General features: G+C 38.8%; 1 protein-coding gene across 2 annotated transcripts; it reads right to left on the bottom strand.

The window, feature by feature from the left end:
• Positions 1–1721: 1721 nt before the first annotated feature.
• rhot1b (ras homolog family member T1) lies at positions 1722–17994 on the bottom strand. Of its 2 annotated transcripts, XM_084715595.1 has the most exons (20): positions 17640–17994; positions 16021–16079; positions 15783–15864; positions 15626–15669; positions 15483–15536; positions 15307–15359; positions 14405–14513; positions 12810–12911; positions 11688–11786; positions 11482–11590; positions 11276–11396; positions 10930–11014; positions 9776–9921; positions 9077–9177; positions 8625–8755; positions 7818–7901; positions 6519–6641; positions 6200–6402; positions 3939–4061; positions 1722–3076 (listed from the first exon to the last, which is right to left on the bottom strand). In XM_084715595.1, exons 1-20 carry the CDS (start codon positions 17674–17676, stop codon positions 2959–2961), a joined length of 1983 nt encoding a protein of 660 aa, XP_084571721.1. In that variant the 5' UTR covers positions 17677–17994; the 3' UTR covers positions 1722–2958. The 2 variants fall into 2 exon arrangements, with proteins under 2 accessions (XP_084571721.1, XP_084571722.1); XM_084715596.1 differs by lacking the exon at positions 3939–4061.
• Positions 17995–18919: the final 925 nt, after the last annotated feature.

Below are 18919 nucleotides of genomic sequence, written 5' to 3'. Positions count from 1 at the left end.
TCAAACACCCTCTGTGATGAACTACCGGTGCTGCTAAATGATCAAGTCATCAGTTTAATGTTCATAACTTACCAATTTGTCTTTCTCTTGACCTAAGAAGCTTTTATCTGAAGAGTGAAACAAAGTTCATGAGTCTGGTGATATCTTGATCATATATTAATGCTATACTATACTATGCTATACAATAATGCAACGATACAGTGATCTATTATGTAAGACAGACAAATATTCCTCAGTGTGGTTGCTGATGCAGCTCTCCTTACAACCTAAAAAGCCTCGCCTTGTACAAAATCACTCATCATCTCTACATGCTCTGACCCAGGTCCATCTCCCCCCACAGAATGGAAGTTGGTGTATTTATCTAAACACACAAACAGGCTTCAGTGTCACACAGTTTTTTAAACATACATGATGTTCACTCAGTGTGGTTACTGTTTTTTTTATCTACTGGTGATTTTTCTTTTCTTTTTTGAGCAATGCTGCCCTCTTGTGTCTTAGTAAATCCGGTTCTCACATCGTTATATGCTTATTCCATACAATATGAGCTTGATAAATACAGTATAACCTATCATCTTGCCAGGATTGGACAACATGAAAGATGATCATGTGGCAGCATGTCAGATACAAACGCATAATTCAGAAACTGGTAACAAATGGACGGAAATTTGTTTTCAATAATTAAAAAACACTGCCTGCATCATGTTTATTTGATCTAACTCATTATTCTTCCCTGCTTCAGAGTTTTCTTTGCCTAATTTGGAAAGCAAGTAAGGATGTTAACGATCTATTAGTTAATTGATTAATCTCAATTAAGAATTTAAAGGGACAGTTCACCCCAAATCAAAAATACATACTTTCCCTCTTACTTGTAGTGCTATTTATCAATTTAGATGGATTTGGTGTGAGTTGCAGTTTTGAATATATTGCCTGTTGTGATGTCTGCCTTCTCTCCTATATAATGGAACTAGGTGGCATTCTAGCTTGTAGTGCTAAAAATTTTTTTAAAAAAATACATCTGGAATTTTAAAATGTAGAAAGAAAAGCGGTTCCAGTAGAGTTTACCACATGAAGAAAACAGTTCCTACATGAAACTGCTTATAATAAGGTCTGATGATTATCTTGAATAATCAGGTCACGATTTCTCAAAAAGAGACATTTTGGCTCTTTTAGCACCCCAAGCTGAGTGCCATCTAGTTCCATTATATCTGAGAGAAGGCAGACATCTCTACGACCGATAACTTTGCAGCTCAAACCAAGACAATCTAGAAGGATAAATTACACTACAGGTTAAGTGTTTTTGATTTGAACTGTCCCATAAACTGATTAAAGACTTATCAACCAATAATGGACCATATATTTTACATACTATTTCTTCAGAGCTCACAGGTTTTCTCAGCCATGTAAGTCTAGAAAGGTCAGTAAATGTGTTCCAGTTGGCAGTGTTTTGTTGTAACTATTTGTTGAATAAGGACATGCTGACAAGAGCTGCTATTATGAGTGAGAGCTGTATTGTACTGCTGAATAAAATCTGCATTTTGTACCTTATTAATTATTAATGAATAATCGATACTGGATTGTTGTAATCCCCTTAAACCCTACACACTAGACCTTTAAGAAAAATGCACAATATTTGCAGCCCTCAAAGCAAGTCATCACAAAACTTAACATCTTTTTAAAATTTTGGTAAACATTTGGCAAAGAATAAATTCCATCACACCAGATCTAACAGACATATTTATTTATTGTAAACTTTTGGAAAGGCAGGGATGAATGAATACATCAAACTAAGCCTTGTGGCAAGCAGTTGCAATTGCACGGAAATTAAAAGGTGGGGCCACATTATTGCATCTTCTGACCTGGAATCACAACAAGGGTCAAATGACCGTCAAACTTCACTAAGACTCAAGACTCAACTATCTTCTGTTCATCACTCATTACAATATCCCTGGATTACTGGGAAAAAGGAGAGAAGTTGGCATGGTAATTCTTTTTGTACAGTAAGTCTTAAAACACTGGAATGTGGTCGGAAATTCTGAAGCATGCAAACACAAAGTGTACATAATGGCTGCAAAAGTGTAGATTTTCAAGATTTTAGCACACAAACGCACGCATACCTTCACACACACGCACGAGCTGATGAAGTGACCAACATGGGAAGACATGAGAAAGAGCAGCAGATCCGTCCACACATCCACCGATCAAACACTGACCCGTTCAGATGTACGAACATTTTTTTTTTTTTAAATAAAGTGTGCGTCCAAGCTTTTGGCCTTAAAAGGCAAACCAACATCTGTTAGCGTGAATAATCGATGCTAATGTTTGTGCGAGGTCATGATCAAGCTGTTAAACTAAGACCTTTGCATTCAGCATTACAGTGAATCAGATGTGGCGCTTTTGGACAAAGACAAAGTACAGTCTACTATATCATATACAGTATTTACATATTGTTCAGTCTAATAAAAGCATCAATGCTATGGCATATCTCACATGTCGCAATCCCTATTAGAACTGACACCAAGTTGTTCATTTCAATCAGCAAGCAACCAAAAAATAGCTATTCATGTAACTCACTCATATGTTACTCATCGGTAACTTACCCTCATTTTAAATATAAATATAGATATATTACTTTGCAAATACTTGCAGACAAACAGATTAAGCAAATTAGCAATTTTGGTACAAAATTAAATATTTTTTTCTCTTTTATCCTAAAGAAGATAAATTCACAGTGGAATGAAAATGGATGTCTGCTAAGGTAAGCTTTCACTTATTTCCTCAGCACAAAAACGAAATGTATTTTTTGAATTGGGACCCATTAAACTACAAAACCATGACAGATTTTCAGCATTTTTTTCTTTGTTACCAAATGGAAATGGGAAAGTCTAATGTTGTGACTGGTCAAAATAGCTCTATATGTACCATGGGTGTAAAGAGGATTGGACCCGTGTTGCCCGAGGATCACCGTTGTTTGAGCAGCACTCTGTACATGGCGAAGCCGAGCACGGCAAACACTGTGGCCCCGACGCTCGCTCTCAGCCAGAAGGTCGAGCTCTTCAGGTCTGCTTGGTTCACGTGTCTGTTAAACAGAGAGAAGCAGGCCCAAGAGACATAAATACAGAGACGGAGTGAAGGTATGACAAATAAAGGGGAGAAATGAGTAAAGAATGAGACAGAGATTTTCTACATGATAAATTATAAGATAGATACAATTAAATAAATACTTCTCTTAAACTAAGATCTCAAGTTTGAATGAACACGATAATACATGTATCAGTTGTGAGAAGTGTTGCAAAGGATGACATGAAAATAAGTACAATGAACATAAAGAAAATTATGGATGAACTCATGAACAAGAACAAAATAGGGACGGAGCCTCCAAATAGGAGAAAACTGAAGCAAAAGCCAGTCAAACAGATGAGGGACATGCAGGATTATACTTATGACAAGAGACAATGAGACCAGAAATTAGATATGACATCTCTGTTAGAAGAGACAGCTGAGGCACAGTGACATGAGCAGAGAAGATAACAGCAAGGAAGTTAATACCGACTGAATGATAATGAAAGTTAGATCAAAATGGAGAAGTACAAACTTTCAATCCTAGCATAGAAGGCTCACAAAAAATGTCAAAGAAAGCAGAGAGAACATGAAGATATCAAATTGGATTTTAGATGAAAAGGATAAGCTCAGAAGGACTCTGAGAGCACGAAATGGTGAGGAAGATGAAATAAGGCATGAAATTATGATGTAGAGAATGAGTGTGACTTCAAACTACGTTAAGAACAAAAACATAAAAAAAAAAAAAATAGAAAACTAAAACAACTTGACCAAAAAATAAAGAATAATTAAATATGACAAGCTTGGGGTGATGATAGCGACAAATGAGAGAAGTGATCAGAGGTAAAGGGAGGGTTGTAAAAAGGTTTTTTAAAAAGGACCTTCTGAGTACAACAGCGTAGAGTTTGGCCCTGACCGTCTGCAGCAGCTCAGAGTTGAGGAAGTTCTGACACAAGCAGAAGGTGCACCGGTTACAAGTGCACATGCAGCGCAGACGGGCGTGGCTGAGGAGAGATACAGGGAAGACAAACACCAGTGCACAGTTTACATAAAACAGACAAGAGGGGAAGTAAGATAAGAGTTATAGATGCCGCCACCACCATGAAATGAATAGTTTGTGACCTGTCACCTGAGAGCCATGAAAGAAAAAAAGAAAAAAGATTTTGACAACAATGAACCTCAAATGAGATCCCTTAATCAGAGGAAATGTGATTATTTAGCTATTTGGAAGAAAGAATCAAGTACACTCTAACAGATTATTTTGCATTAATGCAGTTAACTTTTAAGATAAAAAGGCTGCAGACCATTTATCTTACTTGGCAATTATGTTTCATATTATATTTCAGTGGAATAAGGACACCAGTAAATGGTTTGGCACACAGAATACTGGAGCAAGAGAGACTGAAAATTGTGTACCCGTTTTCCCATTCAGTCAATAATCAATTCAGAATCGAAACGGGCACCAAAGAATCGAATCACATCGTGATAATCCCAAAATTCCAACCTCTAATGTTTTTGTGTGCTCTAAACTCATTATTGTTGATCCTCACAAAACTTCTGACATTGCTGCATTGGAATATCACAGCTCTTTTATGCAGTAAATCCAATAGGGAACAAAAGTAAAAACAGAAGGATGTAACAAATATTTGTCTGCACCTAATTTGTGAATTGTGTTGTGAAAAAATGTACTTTAAATCTTGGAATAGGACTGATGATGCTAAGGATTAAATAAGGGCTGGTCTGCTTTGTGCAATTATGTAACTGTGTGATGTGCAGAGAGGCACTGTGTGGTGACAGTGCACCGCAAGCTCATTGACTGCAGGAGTGTGAGCCTCTGGGAGAGATCAACATTACTGCTCAGCAGGGAAACCTGCTTACCCACAATGCAAAACACTGTGCCATCATCAGACAGAGTGCAACAAACCAGAGAGCAGAGACGTGAATTAATGTAGACTGAAGTACACCATGACTGATACTGACACTTGCAGAGAGGAGGAACATCTCCACAGGGAGCGGGGTTTATCCTGAGGCACCAAGCAAACTAACACATATCACACACAGTACAGCTTGATATTCAAACTCCACAAACCTGATGCAAAAAAGACGTTGGGACACTGTATAAAATGTAAATGTAAAAATGTAAACCTTTTTTTTTTTTTACCTATATTCAACTGAATACAGCGCAAAGACAGCGTTTGATGATATTCACTGTTGGTTTTTGGCCTTACCTTTCATGTGCAGAGATTTCTCTGGATTCTCTGAATCTTTTAATGATATTATGGATTGTAGATGGTGAAATCCTTAAACTCCTTGCAGTTGTGTGTTGGAAAAAAACACTGCTGTTTAACTCAAATTTACAAATAACTGTTATTTGGATTATTTTGACTATTTGTCCACATAGTTTTTCACCAAGTAGTGAACCGTGCCCCATTCTTACTCCTAAAACAAATTTAAAACTTCAGATTAAAAACAATCCTGTCTATTCAACAGGAGCAAACAGTGACTGACCTAGTTCTTCATCTAGCTGAGGATTTATAAGACTAGTAGCTGCTGCAGTTCTCCCGGGACCCAGAAGGATGTATAAACAAAGCTACGGATTGTGTTAAGAATATCACCAACAAGTATACAGGCAATTATAAAGCACAGATCTTGTGTAGTCTTTTAAAGAAAAAGATACAAGATAGCTCCAGTTACCAAACTGCATTTCTGAAAAAATCTTCTTCTAGTGGGTGACAATTTGTACTAACCATTATATCCTAACATCATTCATTACCTGGTGGGTTTACTATTAAAGAAAGTGATGATAAATCAATTTCAGCCTTATATACTCAGAATGCCATAAAACTAATGCAGTAAAATGCAGTCTTTTGGGTAGGGTGGGTTCCAATAATCAAATATTGTTAAACTGTTTTTTATCAGTGAGGGTAGGCTAATTTAACACCTGTCAGTTTTAATACAATACAGTTCAAAAGAATCACAAACTACAGTTCCAAAATATTTATGTACTTAATCAATGATATCAATTTCAGCTCAATTACAAATTACTATTAATGACTTCTTCAGAATACAAAAACTCTGCCTCCATTTGAAGCACTTAATGCGCACAAATGACTGAATCTAAATCAAGTGTCCATATACTTACGGGTACATGGCCATAGTGGCAAGTTTGGTGTAGATGTCTTTGCTGGGTGCTCCTGCAGTGTTGCAGGTGAAGGACTGGGGAGGAGGCATCTTGTGCCTCCTACAGAACTCCAGAGGACTGCAGCCATACATCTGTTTGACCTCTGGCAGGTCCGACTTGGCTGCTATCATCATACATGGAGTCTTGCTGTCCATGAAGTATTGCTGAGATGATAAAGAGAAAGGGGGACGAACAATCGTAGTTTAGATGTTTCCTGAATCCTTAAGTGAATAAACATTTATCATCTGATATAATGTAAGCAATGCACACATGGTTATACCTTGAAGACTTTGGCGCAGTATTCAAAGGAGTAAGGGTTGCTGACATCATAGACCAGGCAGACAATGTCGCACGCCAGATCAGCATCAGACAGGTAGTCGAAGTCAGGGAACACTTCATGAAGCTAAGAGCAGAGCAGAGGAGATTTATTAAGAAAGCTAAACATCTAAATGGAGAAAAAAAACATAAAATAAACCAGGATAAGCAGAGAGTTTGAAGAAGACTGCAGAGTTTCAATATTAGTCTCTGTATCACTGTGGCTGTAGCTCAGTCAGTAGTCGCAGCTGAGGGTACATGTTGCTTGACCAAAACCAGTCACGGACTCCAGTATTTTTAAGCACTATCCCCAGTGGCCACCAAGCCTCTTAATCTGGTGGTAAAAGTACATTTTGGTGGCCCAAATGTAAACTTATAAAAAAGAACATCTTCAAGGATCTTGTAGGAGTATGGATATAAAACCTGATGGATACAGGGGGCCACCTACATAAAATATTTAGTAGCCACAGAGTAACTTTTTGTGGCCATGGGACATTGTGCCATAATTAATGCTGAACCATGAAACGGACTTATATAAAAAACAGAATATAGATTATTGCAAATTTCATTGGCAACAAATTGAAAAAAAAACAATCACACATATAAAGAGTCTTCTGTTGAAGATGTTCAATGGCTGCTGTTTAACTGATGGTGCAGTGACAATAAAAATTTAATCATAATGCAGCATCACCACAGCTTTCGTGCTCCAGGTGTCTATGAGTATTTCACTGTGGACGGCAGTGCAGAAAGGAGCGCCTGTGTGTTTCTTCAAAGACAAACAACAAGCACTGACAGAGGAGTGCAATTAACATTGTGCAGTGAGTGTTAGAGAACTTTAACACTATAAAACTTGTTAACACTATAAAGCCTTGTTTCAGTTATCCATTGTTACAACACATGACGCAAAGCCTATTGTGTTCACTAGTAAGTAGTGCATTGCTAATGCTTTTGTCAAGACAGTAGAAATGCTTGCTTGACAAAAGCATTAGGTGAACATGATAAGAAGCTTATATAAACAGCCAGGTAAGCACAGCTGACATCAGCCTGGCCTTGATGGTTCACAGTTGACAGCCTCACACACATGTGCCACATAAAGTTTTCTACTATATGAAAGTATTAAAAAAATATATATAAAATATAAAATTACAATATTAGTGAATTTATCCTTGTTTTTAGCACAGGATAAGCTGTATCAAGATACAGTCATAACTGTAAAATAAATGTTGGTAATTCAAGTAATATTAGAGGCACTGTTGGTACTCACAAGAAGGTATTTCTCCTGGCCGTAAACATAGCTTGTGCTGATGGCATAGTAGGATCTGTGTTCCTCTCTAATCATTTTTTGGCGCTGGGAGGAGAGAAGAGAAGAAACATCATGTCAAATCAGATCACTGTAAGCAGTAAGTCTATATTGTCATCATATTTCATTTGTTAACTTTCAACATGGAGGATGGGGGGGGGGGTCAACAGCACAGACACTACTGAGCAATTACAGAAATATTACAGGTATATTGGAGGAATAATACCAAAGGCAGCAGTGTGCATCAATGATCCCGCTCTTTCAACACTACATGCTGCTTCACCTCACTTTGACCATTAAGGTGACACTACTCTATAGAAGAAATAGGCAACAATATTGTTTTGAATTGAGCGGTTATAACACATAGTTTAGAGAATAGAGGATATTATCGATATAAGACAAAACTGACAGCAGGGTGGGAATGAGAAGAAAAAAAAGCACTTCAGCACCACGGACAGCGCCATGGATTTATCAATACACAACAGAGTGAGGGTGTTGATATTTCAGAGCCATGGTCATGGCTACAGATACTAAGTGTCACAAACCTCAGTCAGACAAAGGATCAATGAGTCAGGACACTCAACTAACGTATTAAACTAAACAACCCCTCCGACCCTGCACTTTCTCTGGGGATGGAAAGTGGGGGTTGCTGGTTAACAAGGGCGAAGCATTTTATTCATTTTGCTAACACAAATCACTAATCCCAGCCCATATCTGCAAGGGCAAAGTATGCATTAAAATGTGTCATCACTGGTGTTTATTTCTGTTTACCATGAGGTTACTACCCAGGAAAGCTTGGAGGAAGCCACTCTTGCCGCTGCCAATGTCTCCAAAGACGTTACAGCGGAAGACACTGCGCTGGGTCTGTTTCTTCTGCAGGTCAATCTTCTTATCTCTCGTCACTGCAGGGGGGCAAACCACACACGGGCATCAGAGGATCAGTTTAGACTGCTGCAGTGCACAACACATGTCAGCATCAACATTCAGATTGAACTGTTGCGTCACCACTGTTATGACAGCTTCGATTTACAGACAGCATGACTGTGATGATGAACGATAGCAGCTCTCCCAACAAAACAATGAGCTTACAAAGATGAATAGTTCTCAGGGATTAGAATTTATGAATACATGTGAGAACTTTAATGTCTTTTTTTCAATACAAATCTACAGCTTATCTTGAGTATAAATACAAATATAGAAAAAGAAGGGATAATTTTATTCACCTGTAATTCCTGATGCTTGGGACTCCTGCTCAGCAATTATTGAGTAACCAAGGTAACCCAAATACTCCAGGCATCGCTGGACATCCAGATAAGTTGTTAACCTGAACAAACGTAGGTTGAAAGCAAAACAGATTAAATGGAGATATGTATACGTTCTTCAGATGCCTCACAATGAGAAATGTTTTTTTTTTTTTTTTTTACATAACTCTTCTTCTATTCAACAAAATAAGTGTTTCATTTTATCTTATCACAAAGCACCCCTCAAGAACTTTGCCTAAATGAAATACAGTCTGAGAAAGCAAAACTGTTATTTATATCTGGCAATACCTATTGAAAGGTTACATGAACAAGATTAAGGATCTGACCAAGCATTTAAATCCGACTTTTGGTCCTTAACTATTTTTTGTTTTGTACTACATTAAAAAAGAGTCTGGTGCAACACCTGTACAATTGCACCAGACCACAAATTTATTTCAACTTTTCAATATCTTTAATTGAATTTGTGGTTTGGATTCACAGATTCATAACAAATATTTATTAGTGGAAAATGAGACAATCTGTGCCGTCTTTGCTCCAGCTTTTCAGCCCATTCAGCTGTGTCCCCTTGTCAGACACAGCATAATTTAGGATAGTACCACCATGGGGCTCTAAAAACATTCAAATTCTACACACAGTGGCTTTAACCGCACGGCCACTTACGTCCACTGGGAGAGATATCCTTGGTAGGTGATCCATCCCTGGTCATTAGTGCAAACTGTATTATTAACATCTGGACCCCAGGGCATGTAGGGAAAAACATCGAACAAGTCGGCCAGCTCCTCTGGTGACAAGGCACAGTCGCGGTCCTGATAGACACAGAGGTTGGTTACTGTTCAAGATGGTGAACTACACCAAAATAAGGAAACATTTCAGATGGGATTTTAAAAAATAAATGTCAACTGAAAGAACTGCCCTTCCTCAGTTGACTCCAAGGAAAATAATAATAATAAATAACAACAACAACATAACAATTCACTTATTATTATTCACACACGTTGCACACATTTGTCAGACATGTTCTCACCTACTGGAAATACTCCCTTTGATTTAGGCAAGGGGTGACACCTGGGTAGAGCATGCAGGAGGCAGGACATGACGCAAAAAGTGTGCTGCAGAGATCGCAGTGTTTTCAGCACATAGAAGATGGCAGACAACACTACGATTCATCCACAGCTACTGTTTTTGCACTGATATCAATACTGCATGTATCTGAACGTATCCAGAACAACGCCTACCCTTAGATGTTTGTATTTTTTCAGGTTTTGCGCCAGTCTCATGATGGAAATGTCATCAACACACCCACTGGCTTGATGTTAATTCTGCAGACAATGACCCATTCTATTCACACAATCAGTACTGCAATAGGGAGCTGACGGACTAAAGTGACAGACTAGTTTATCTCATACGGACATTTGCATTCTCACATACAGCTCCTCCAGCTAATTCTCCTTGAGAAGTTCAGGGTCACATTGCATGTGCGAAACCGACTTCTGTTTACTACCTGTCACTTACACCTGAGAAAACAAGGATGAGTGGCACACAGATTCACAGTTGGACACTAATCACTAGGACAGAAGGCAGATCTTGGCTCTAACGGCCACTTTCACTCCTTGACTTTCATTCTAACCTCGCGGCTAATTCTCCTGTCAATCCCTCCTCAGTGACATGAAGTTAAATCTCGGCTCAGTGGGTGGTCGGCGGTGGCCGTGGCAATGTATTTTGCCGTTTGGTGCGTTGCTACGTACTGAGCAGCTTCTTGTAATTGCATCTTTGGGGCAGAGGGTAAATACAGAACTGGATGAACAGGATTATACCTTGTCATGTTTGTCAAAGACGCTCTGAAGGAAGAGGTAGGCATTGTGGTTGAGCTCTGTGGTGCAGTCTGGAGGAACTTTCAGCCTATAGAGAGAGAGGGAAATTTTGCAAACTAAATATTATATTTAATGAGGACAAAAGATATACACTTCTGCAATAGTAGAGTAAGGTTAAATAATAAGATAAATATTACAGTTTACTTACAAAAGTGGCTCAGTAGTCCTCAGTAGACATATTAATGTGCATAGTCATTTTACCTATTAATCCTTCTTTGCTAATAACTATAGCTTTATGTTAAGTACTGAATCTAGTATCTGTTGTTACACCTTCAATACTGAGACTCACGGGGGGAAGAGGTAGTCCTGATTTAACTCCAGGTCATCATCGTATCCAAACCTCCTCAGCACAGTCCATGTTGTTTCGTGACGACCTCGCTGGATGAACAGGGTGTGGAGGAACAGGAAGCCTGGAGAAGAAGATCACAACAATACGCAGTCAGGGATAATGTGATGAGAGTTTTGGGGGTAGATAAAGACTCAGACGAGGCCTACCTTTCAGAGTTAGTCCGTTGTCACACACTCCATCACTCAAATTCTTCCTCACCACATTTTTTACATCTTCCAGCGCCTGAGGCTCTAGTGGGGTGTTGAAGCATGTCCGCTGTGAGCCGTCAAGACAAAAGCATCATTGCTGTCAAAACTTGCAAAAAAGGTCCTGTGTAGATTGTTAACTATGCCAGCTATGACAGTCACTTTACCTGGAAGAAGTTGAGCTCATTATCGTTGAGAATCCCATCATTGTCCAAGTCAGACACCTTGAAGATTCGAGTCAGGGCTTTTACACAAAGTGGCTTCATCTGGGAAATAAAGCAAATCAAAAAGATGACGTCAAGAAAAAAAAATGAAGATAGCTTCTGTTAATGGTCATATCAAATCTATAAACACATGCTTTAAACTGATACATTATAAACAATTAATGTAGACATATGTGACACAGGTGGGATTAAATCAATATAACGAAAACACTCAAGACATATGCACAAAATTTATGGAAGCTAGAGGGACATTTTTTAATTGTATAGGCAATACAGAATGATTAAAACATTCTTGGAAGAGGTAAAAGTTAAAATCAAGATTATTTTAAGCAAATTTTCCTGGACAATGAGCTTTTTCTGCTGAGCTTATATCAAGAGAAACATAATTATAGTGAAACTGAATGAGCAGTTACAGTCCTTAACTTGCTTTACACCAAAAAATTTATTAAATTGTTACAGAAAAAGATTCACAGACCAAGTATTGATCAATGGACAAGAGGGATGTTATCAAGCCTTTCATTAGAAAGGATAACTTACAGATTAAAGGTTTAACAGCTTATGTTTGAGAGTATATGGAGGCCCTTAATTAAGTATGTTACAGATTTAGGTGATCAAATAACGTCTGAGGAAAATGCAGTTTCTAACTTTGTAGTATTTTTATTTTTCTTCTAAATTGTTTTATTTTGGATCTAGTGCAAATAATATACTCCATTTAAATCACTAAAACAGGACTGTTGTTGTTTAGGGTTTGTTTTTTTCCTTTTTTGTTTTGCATCAATGCAGCAATTTTATTTTGAGTTTTACTTTGTATTACATGAATGCAAAAGGCTGTGTTTCACGGTGTTCAAAATTTGAATAAAAATATTGTGGGGGAAAAAAAATCTGCTTAAACTCAAAAGTCACCTATATAATTTCAGAGATGTGAGCAAAAACATTCAAACACTGCATTACATAACTCTCTTAAATGTAGATTCAAAGAGATTTTCAAGGCCTTAATGCAAAACAAGTTGCACTGGATCACAAAAACAACAGGGCAGAAGTCACACGGTATATTTTTGCTCTTACATCTTTCTTCTCTGGACAGTAGAGAGGGCCTGTAGGGTGCAGGACTGCCTTCTGGGCATAGTAGAATAGCTCTGAGATGTTCTTCAGGTTCTTTGCTGAACACTATAAACATCAAGAAAAAGAGGAGCAGAGTATTGTTATATATACATATATAGTGTCTTTCAACACTGCAGTGCAGTGCTATGTCCCCCTATACAGTATAGCCCTGTAGTATATAAAACCCTTAATGTCTTTACGGTGTGGCACTACTTGACCTGTACACGTATAAGCGGTGACCCTCTGATCCTAACAGTGTCAGGGCAAAGTAGGGCCATCCCTGTTTACCTACCTGTGTGTGTGTGTGTGTGTGTGTGTGTGTGTGTGTGTGTGTGTGTGTGTGTGTGTGTGTGTGTGTGTGTGTGTGTGGGCGTCTGTATATACTGTGCAGAGACGTGTGGGTGTGTGAGCTAAGTCAGGCCCAGACAGGGTATTAACACACAGGATCTGTCTGAGCGACGTGCCTGGTCTTATTAACTAGCCTGAAGAAACACAGGCGCTGCCCTGTTAGGAGATAGTAGTCAGTGTTAAAGAGTAACACATAAGGAGAACTGCAGGTTAATGCATACAAACTGTGACAACAATCAGTACAAATGTATCGTAAGACTTCTACAGGTGGGCAGTTCACAACCACATTACTGACAACTTCAACCACTGTATGAGAGAAATGCATGGACACACTTGAAAAAGGCAAGAAAAGATGGGAAGAGAGAATAAGTACAGGACTGTGACAATCCGTAATTAGAAAGACTACACACCCAGAAGTAGCGTGAGTGACATCATGACTATCTCCCTCCAAAAGCTAACGTTAGTTGTGTAAGCTACAATGCCAGTATGCTTTCATATCATCACACATCAACAGGTCTTACTCGTTCTTTCACTTCCCGGCTGATAAAAGGACCAGGAGTCATGGATGAAACACTTCAGGTAAGACAACAGTGATATTCATGTTAAAGACGTATATTTTGTGAGCCAAGAGATTCACTGAGCGGTTTCACATAAAACTAAAGTCAGCTACAACAAATCTACCACAAATTGTGACTTTCTTGACTTGTAAAATTATGTTTCAAAGTGACAAGCAACATATGTGTAATTCACGGCACAGCACAAACAGGATTAAAATTTTTTTCCTCGTGCCACAGTTCATATTGTTTTCCAAAGTTAGGTCCCATGGAGCACTCCACTGCAGACATCAACCTAAGGGTCTACAACAGACTGATAAATCCCATTCAAACCTCTGTAGATGAACAAAAAATGACTGAATGTTAACCTAAAAACAACGCTGCTCCTCTTGGCTCCAAAGAAGTTGGCAGTTTCCAGCCAACAGTTATTGTTTAACTGCTGTTATATTTCTTCCTCTCTTTATGCTAAGTTTAATGAGTCGACAATAGAAGAAGATATTGATTTCCATTTGTGTTTATGTCTCTCTTGACCTCATGCACTGACTGGACCACACACACACACGTCTTGTCTACTGTCTGAATCAATAGCATTGCTACTGCATTACATGACTGTAAATGTATTTGTCAGACAGTTCAACAGAGTGGTCACCCTCTCACCTCAACACAAGTCTCGATCTCACTGTACTGGTTCATGATGGGCAGAATGGTCTCCATACTGCTGTGCTCCACCAAGTCTGACTTGTTCCCGACCAGGATCAGAGGAACCCTGGACACACCAAAAACACAGACACAGAACTGTATTAATACTAATAAATTTAACAGATGTAACTTTGGGATACACATTTTACTCATCATATATTCTAGTATTTGACCTCCCAGAAAAGTCGTGAGTCAATCACAAAATGTGGGTCTTCAAAAATAAAGCATCATTAGGTGGAATAGCTTTCTCTTACACAAGCCCTCTTCTCAAAGAGGCTAGCTTGGTTGACTCATTCAAAAATAAACTCAAAACACATCTATTTGCATCAGTCTTCAAGTGCATTCAGTCAGCCCCAAGTACTAAGTACTACACTAAATTTATCCAGTGTATATTCAGTTTTTCTCTAACTGTACAGTATGTATTTATATGTATGTGTGCAGCCTCGTCGCTCTAACATCTCTCTGATGCATGTCTGCAAGTCCTGTTTGTGCATGTGTGTGTATTTCAGGCCTGTGTGTGTACAAAAAATTACAGAGTGAAAAATGCAATTTCCCCCTGGGGATTAATAAAGTATGCCTTCTTCTGAGGCTGAAACTCTCCCTGTGAAATGCTGCTCTTCCACCAGACATTTTCCACCACATTTTTGTGACTAAAGGTCATCATTTCAAATACACGCAGACAAATTCCACTGCTGGCCTCTTGCTACAGAAAACAGTCTTTTACAGACTTTCCACTGAGTTGATCGTGCTTTAGGAGCTGGCCATGCTGTGACCTGCTCATGGACAAATAGAGACACAGGCCCCATATTTCACAGTCCAAAACAAAGAAAACTCTGGACTATTTTTATACAGGTTCACACCTGCTGTCCTTGTCTGTGTTCTCAGTAATGAGGGGGATCCAGTGGCTGGTCACCTAAGAAGTACAAAGGTAGAGAAGATAAGAAAAACTGTAAGGATTGGACACTGATAATCAAGTTATACTGTTTAACTGCTACATAAACAAATTATGGAAATGCTAGCAGCAGAGTTAACTCACCTTTTCTATGGACTTCTTGTTGTTGACAGAGTAGACAATGCAAATCACATTTGCCTATGAGAGAGAGACAGAGACAGACGTCCATTAGTCTTTTACCTGAACTCAGCACTTCTCTAATAGAAAAGCATAATGCACTGACTGACCTTGGAGATCTCCTGAAACAACTGCTCATCTGTCTGCTCTGCCTCTGAAGAGGAAATACAAGTGAACTACAGTTTAAACCAGGAAAGTGCTCTTCTTTTCTGTCATTTATTGGTCACTGCAAAGTCAAACAAAGAAACAGTGACATGCTTAAAGTACCTGAATAGTCCACAATGTGTGTGGGGACTCTCTCCGGTGTGACGTCTGCAGGTATGGTGATTTCCTCAGCTCGGTAGGGAACCTAGAGTGAACACGACTTGGCATCACTTACATGTTTACAACTGGTTACAGGCCTCAAATCAGTGGTGTTAACCTCCACTATGGCAAGTATTTATTAAGTTGGACGCATCACCATCAAAGTTTTCAACATAATAACATAATAATTATTTATTCATACCACATCTGGGAACTCCTCGCTGACCAGGGACATGATGAGAGACGTCTTCCCCACTTTGGCTGTCAAGAAATAAAGAGACCAGAGGAGTCAGAATACAGACTAAACTGATTCTTTGTTAGATCTTAGCATACATTCATTACAATTTACATTAATATTTTAGCTGTAAGAACATAATTTATTACTTAACATGAAATTAATGGGCGGTGAGCTCACCGGGCTACTTAGTAGAGCAGCAAAGATTAGTCGATTGAAGGACTATTAGTTGCAACTATTTTATAAGCAAAAATGTCAAACATTTGCTGGTTCCAGCTTCTTAAATATAAGGATTTGTTGATTTTCTTTGTCATTTATTAGAGTAAATGAGAAGTCTTTGGGTTTTAGATTGTTTTCTGGACAAGAGGAACACTTTGGGCTCTAGGAAACTGCAATGGACATTTTTGTGAAAATAACGGGCAGATTATTCAATACTAAAAATAACCATTAGGTCCAGCCCTAGTTTTTAGGCCATGTGAGAGGGATACACATTTCACATTAACAACATTACAGCACCACAGGTCAATTTTTAATGGGTGTGTAAGATCTGTGAATTACAGCCTTTATTCCAGTTCTGTTTTAAAATGACTTCCCTTTCCCATGACCTTCAACAAACTATAAACTTTACTGTTTCTGTCAACAGTCAGAAAACAATCTTATTCCTAAAACAGCCGGGCTCCTGTAGAGAAGTACCGAGTGGAAACTAAAATCCTCTTCAGTCTGGAGTTCCCCTCCCTTAATTCCATCATATTCCAGGAATTCAATGACAAGAGAAAAGTATAGAAATACAAAAAATCTATTTCTTTGGCTTTGCTGCTATGAAGTGCATCTTTGCAGACTTCAGTGATGTCTGTAGCGCATTTTATACTTAGTTCCCAGTAAATTTCTGGGATACCCATGCAGGCACTGCTTGTAATTTTCAATCTTGACACATGCAACTTAATTCAGGAACAAGTCTTGCACCTTTAATTAACACCTGAAAGTGCAAATAGCACTACCAACGCAGCAGTTCTTTTATTATAGTTAAATCTCTTTTATTTGTCACACCAGATGATGTGAGGGACAGATTTAATGTTGTCTTGGAGTGTAGATAATACATTTATTTCTCTGGTCTCCTCACTGTCAGATGGACTCAACCCTTTACATGCTTGTCTCTAAAATGATAGTTTGCATTCACAACACAATCATTACTGAGGTGGGAAACTGAAGGTTCAGATTTCCCTTGTTAAGTTGAGGAAAACTATTATTACGTGTCTTTCTCCAATCAGGCATCAACATCCATTTAAAGTGAGTTAGGTTTTCTGGCCAATATGTGCTACATGAAATTAAATCACTGAGGTTACTTGTATAATGGAGAAAAGACAACATCCACCCATCGTTCAAAAAGCTATAACAAATACAGGACGCTTGTACTTTTTCGGCTGAAATAAGCACAGACACCATCATCATGAGACCCCGGTGTGGTTGTCTGACTGTCAGCGTCACATGTCCAGCAGCAGCATCAGCGCAGAGACGGTGAACACTAACTGAAGGCTGACGCTGCAGACCAACAAACACACTGCACGTTAAATTACAGCTTTACTTACGCTCCCCCACTAATAATATCCTCACGTCCTTGCGCATCCTCTCTGGCGTCGGTAGACTCGGCGAAGTGATATGTGTGAAACATTTATGCTCCTGTCTGGATGAAGGGTACAGCAGCCAGCTCTCCTCGGCCTGGCTCGCCTGCTAACGGCTACGTTCGCATTTCAGCTCCGGTCAGCGTCGGTTCTGAACAGACGGTACGCCGTTAAAGATGCGAGCAAACAAAGAAGATATCCGGGTCACTAACGGGGTGTTTCACTGTATTCCACCTGCGAGGCTCGATCAGTCACACAGTGCCGCTTCTGCTGCCGTCTTCAACCTGCTAACCTACACACAAACTTGACTGTCACAACAGCATTAGTGGCGCTAGCAAGCGTGCTCTCCGCCACGCCCCTCCGATTCAGCTGACGGGCCGAGCAAAGATCGTATATTGTTAAAGCAATCGCTTAAAAGTTGCCCATGTACCCGAACGCTCGTCACACAGCTAAAGGCTTTTCAGTCTTTTAAAGTCAGAAATACAATAACAAATTGTGACTTGAATTACAGGCCGGAATCTTAATGTTTTTTTTTAGATGTGGCGCCGCTGTTTAACCCTGATGATATTTCTCGTATTGGGAAAATGGTACAGAGTGAAATGTCTTCTCTTTTTCCCCAGCTCGACAGCGCCTCTCAACGCGCTACAGAGCAGACAAGAAAACCCTTAGAAACTTGTAATCTGAAATGTAACTAGTAACTAAATCTGTTACACAAATGTAGCAGAGTAGGCTACAATATTTGAGTAGAACTATTAAGCTGCAAAAAACAGAAATACTAAAGTTGAGGACGAGTACGCCGATTTTGTTCTTAGGTACAGTACTTGAATAAATCTGCTTAGTTACATTCTACCCATGAAAAGTAACAATATCACAATTTGGAAACACTGTTAAATTATTGTTTCATTAGTTGGTTTGTTTAAATTGTTGGTGCTTCATGAATGAATGTTTCATGTAACTAATGTGCTGCTAGAATTGTTTAAATAAAACTTAAAATGAGAGATTTTTTTAAAATCATTAATGACTGATTGTTAACATTTCATCATCATTTAAGGAAAATGCACAAAATGTGCAATCCTAGTGGCTGTGCAAGATTAGTGACAGGTATGGCAGGACGATTTTTGTGTAATTAACACCACAAGGTGCCATTTCTGCAATACAGAGCCTTCAGTCATGACCAGTGAAGCTGCTCTTTTGCTACAAAGCTCAGTTTATATTGCTCTGTTATATATAAAATTACTAATTTTTCA

The sequence above is a fragment of the Lutjanus erythropterus genome, chromosome 3, assembly GCF_056507025.1.
Source record: "Lutjanus erythropterus isolate fLutEry1 chromosome 3, fLutEry1.hap2, whole genome shotgun sequence".
Taxonomy (NCBI): Eukaryota; Metazoa; Chordata; class Actinopteri; order Lutjaniformes; family Lutjanidae; genus Lutjanus; species Lutjanus erythropterus.
This window is presented reverse-complemented; position numbering and strand designations above follow the sequence as displayed.

Coding starts and splice junctions, on each gene's coding strand:
- rhot1b (XM_084715595.1), bottom strand. CDS start 17,676: ATGCGCAAGGACGTGAGGATATTATTAGTGGGGGAGC. Junction 15,537..15,625: donor TGTTTCAGGAGATCTCCAAG/GTCAGTCAGTGC, acceptor TCTCTCTCATAG/GCAAATGTGATTTGCATTGT. Junction 6,403..6,518: donor ACTGCGCCAAAGTCTTCAAG/GTATAACCATGT, acceptor TTATCATCTCAG/CAATACTTCATGGACAGCAA.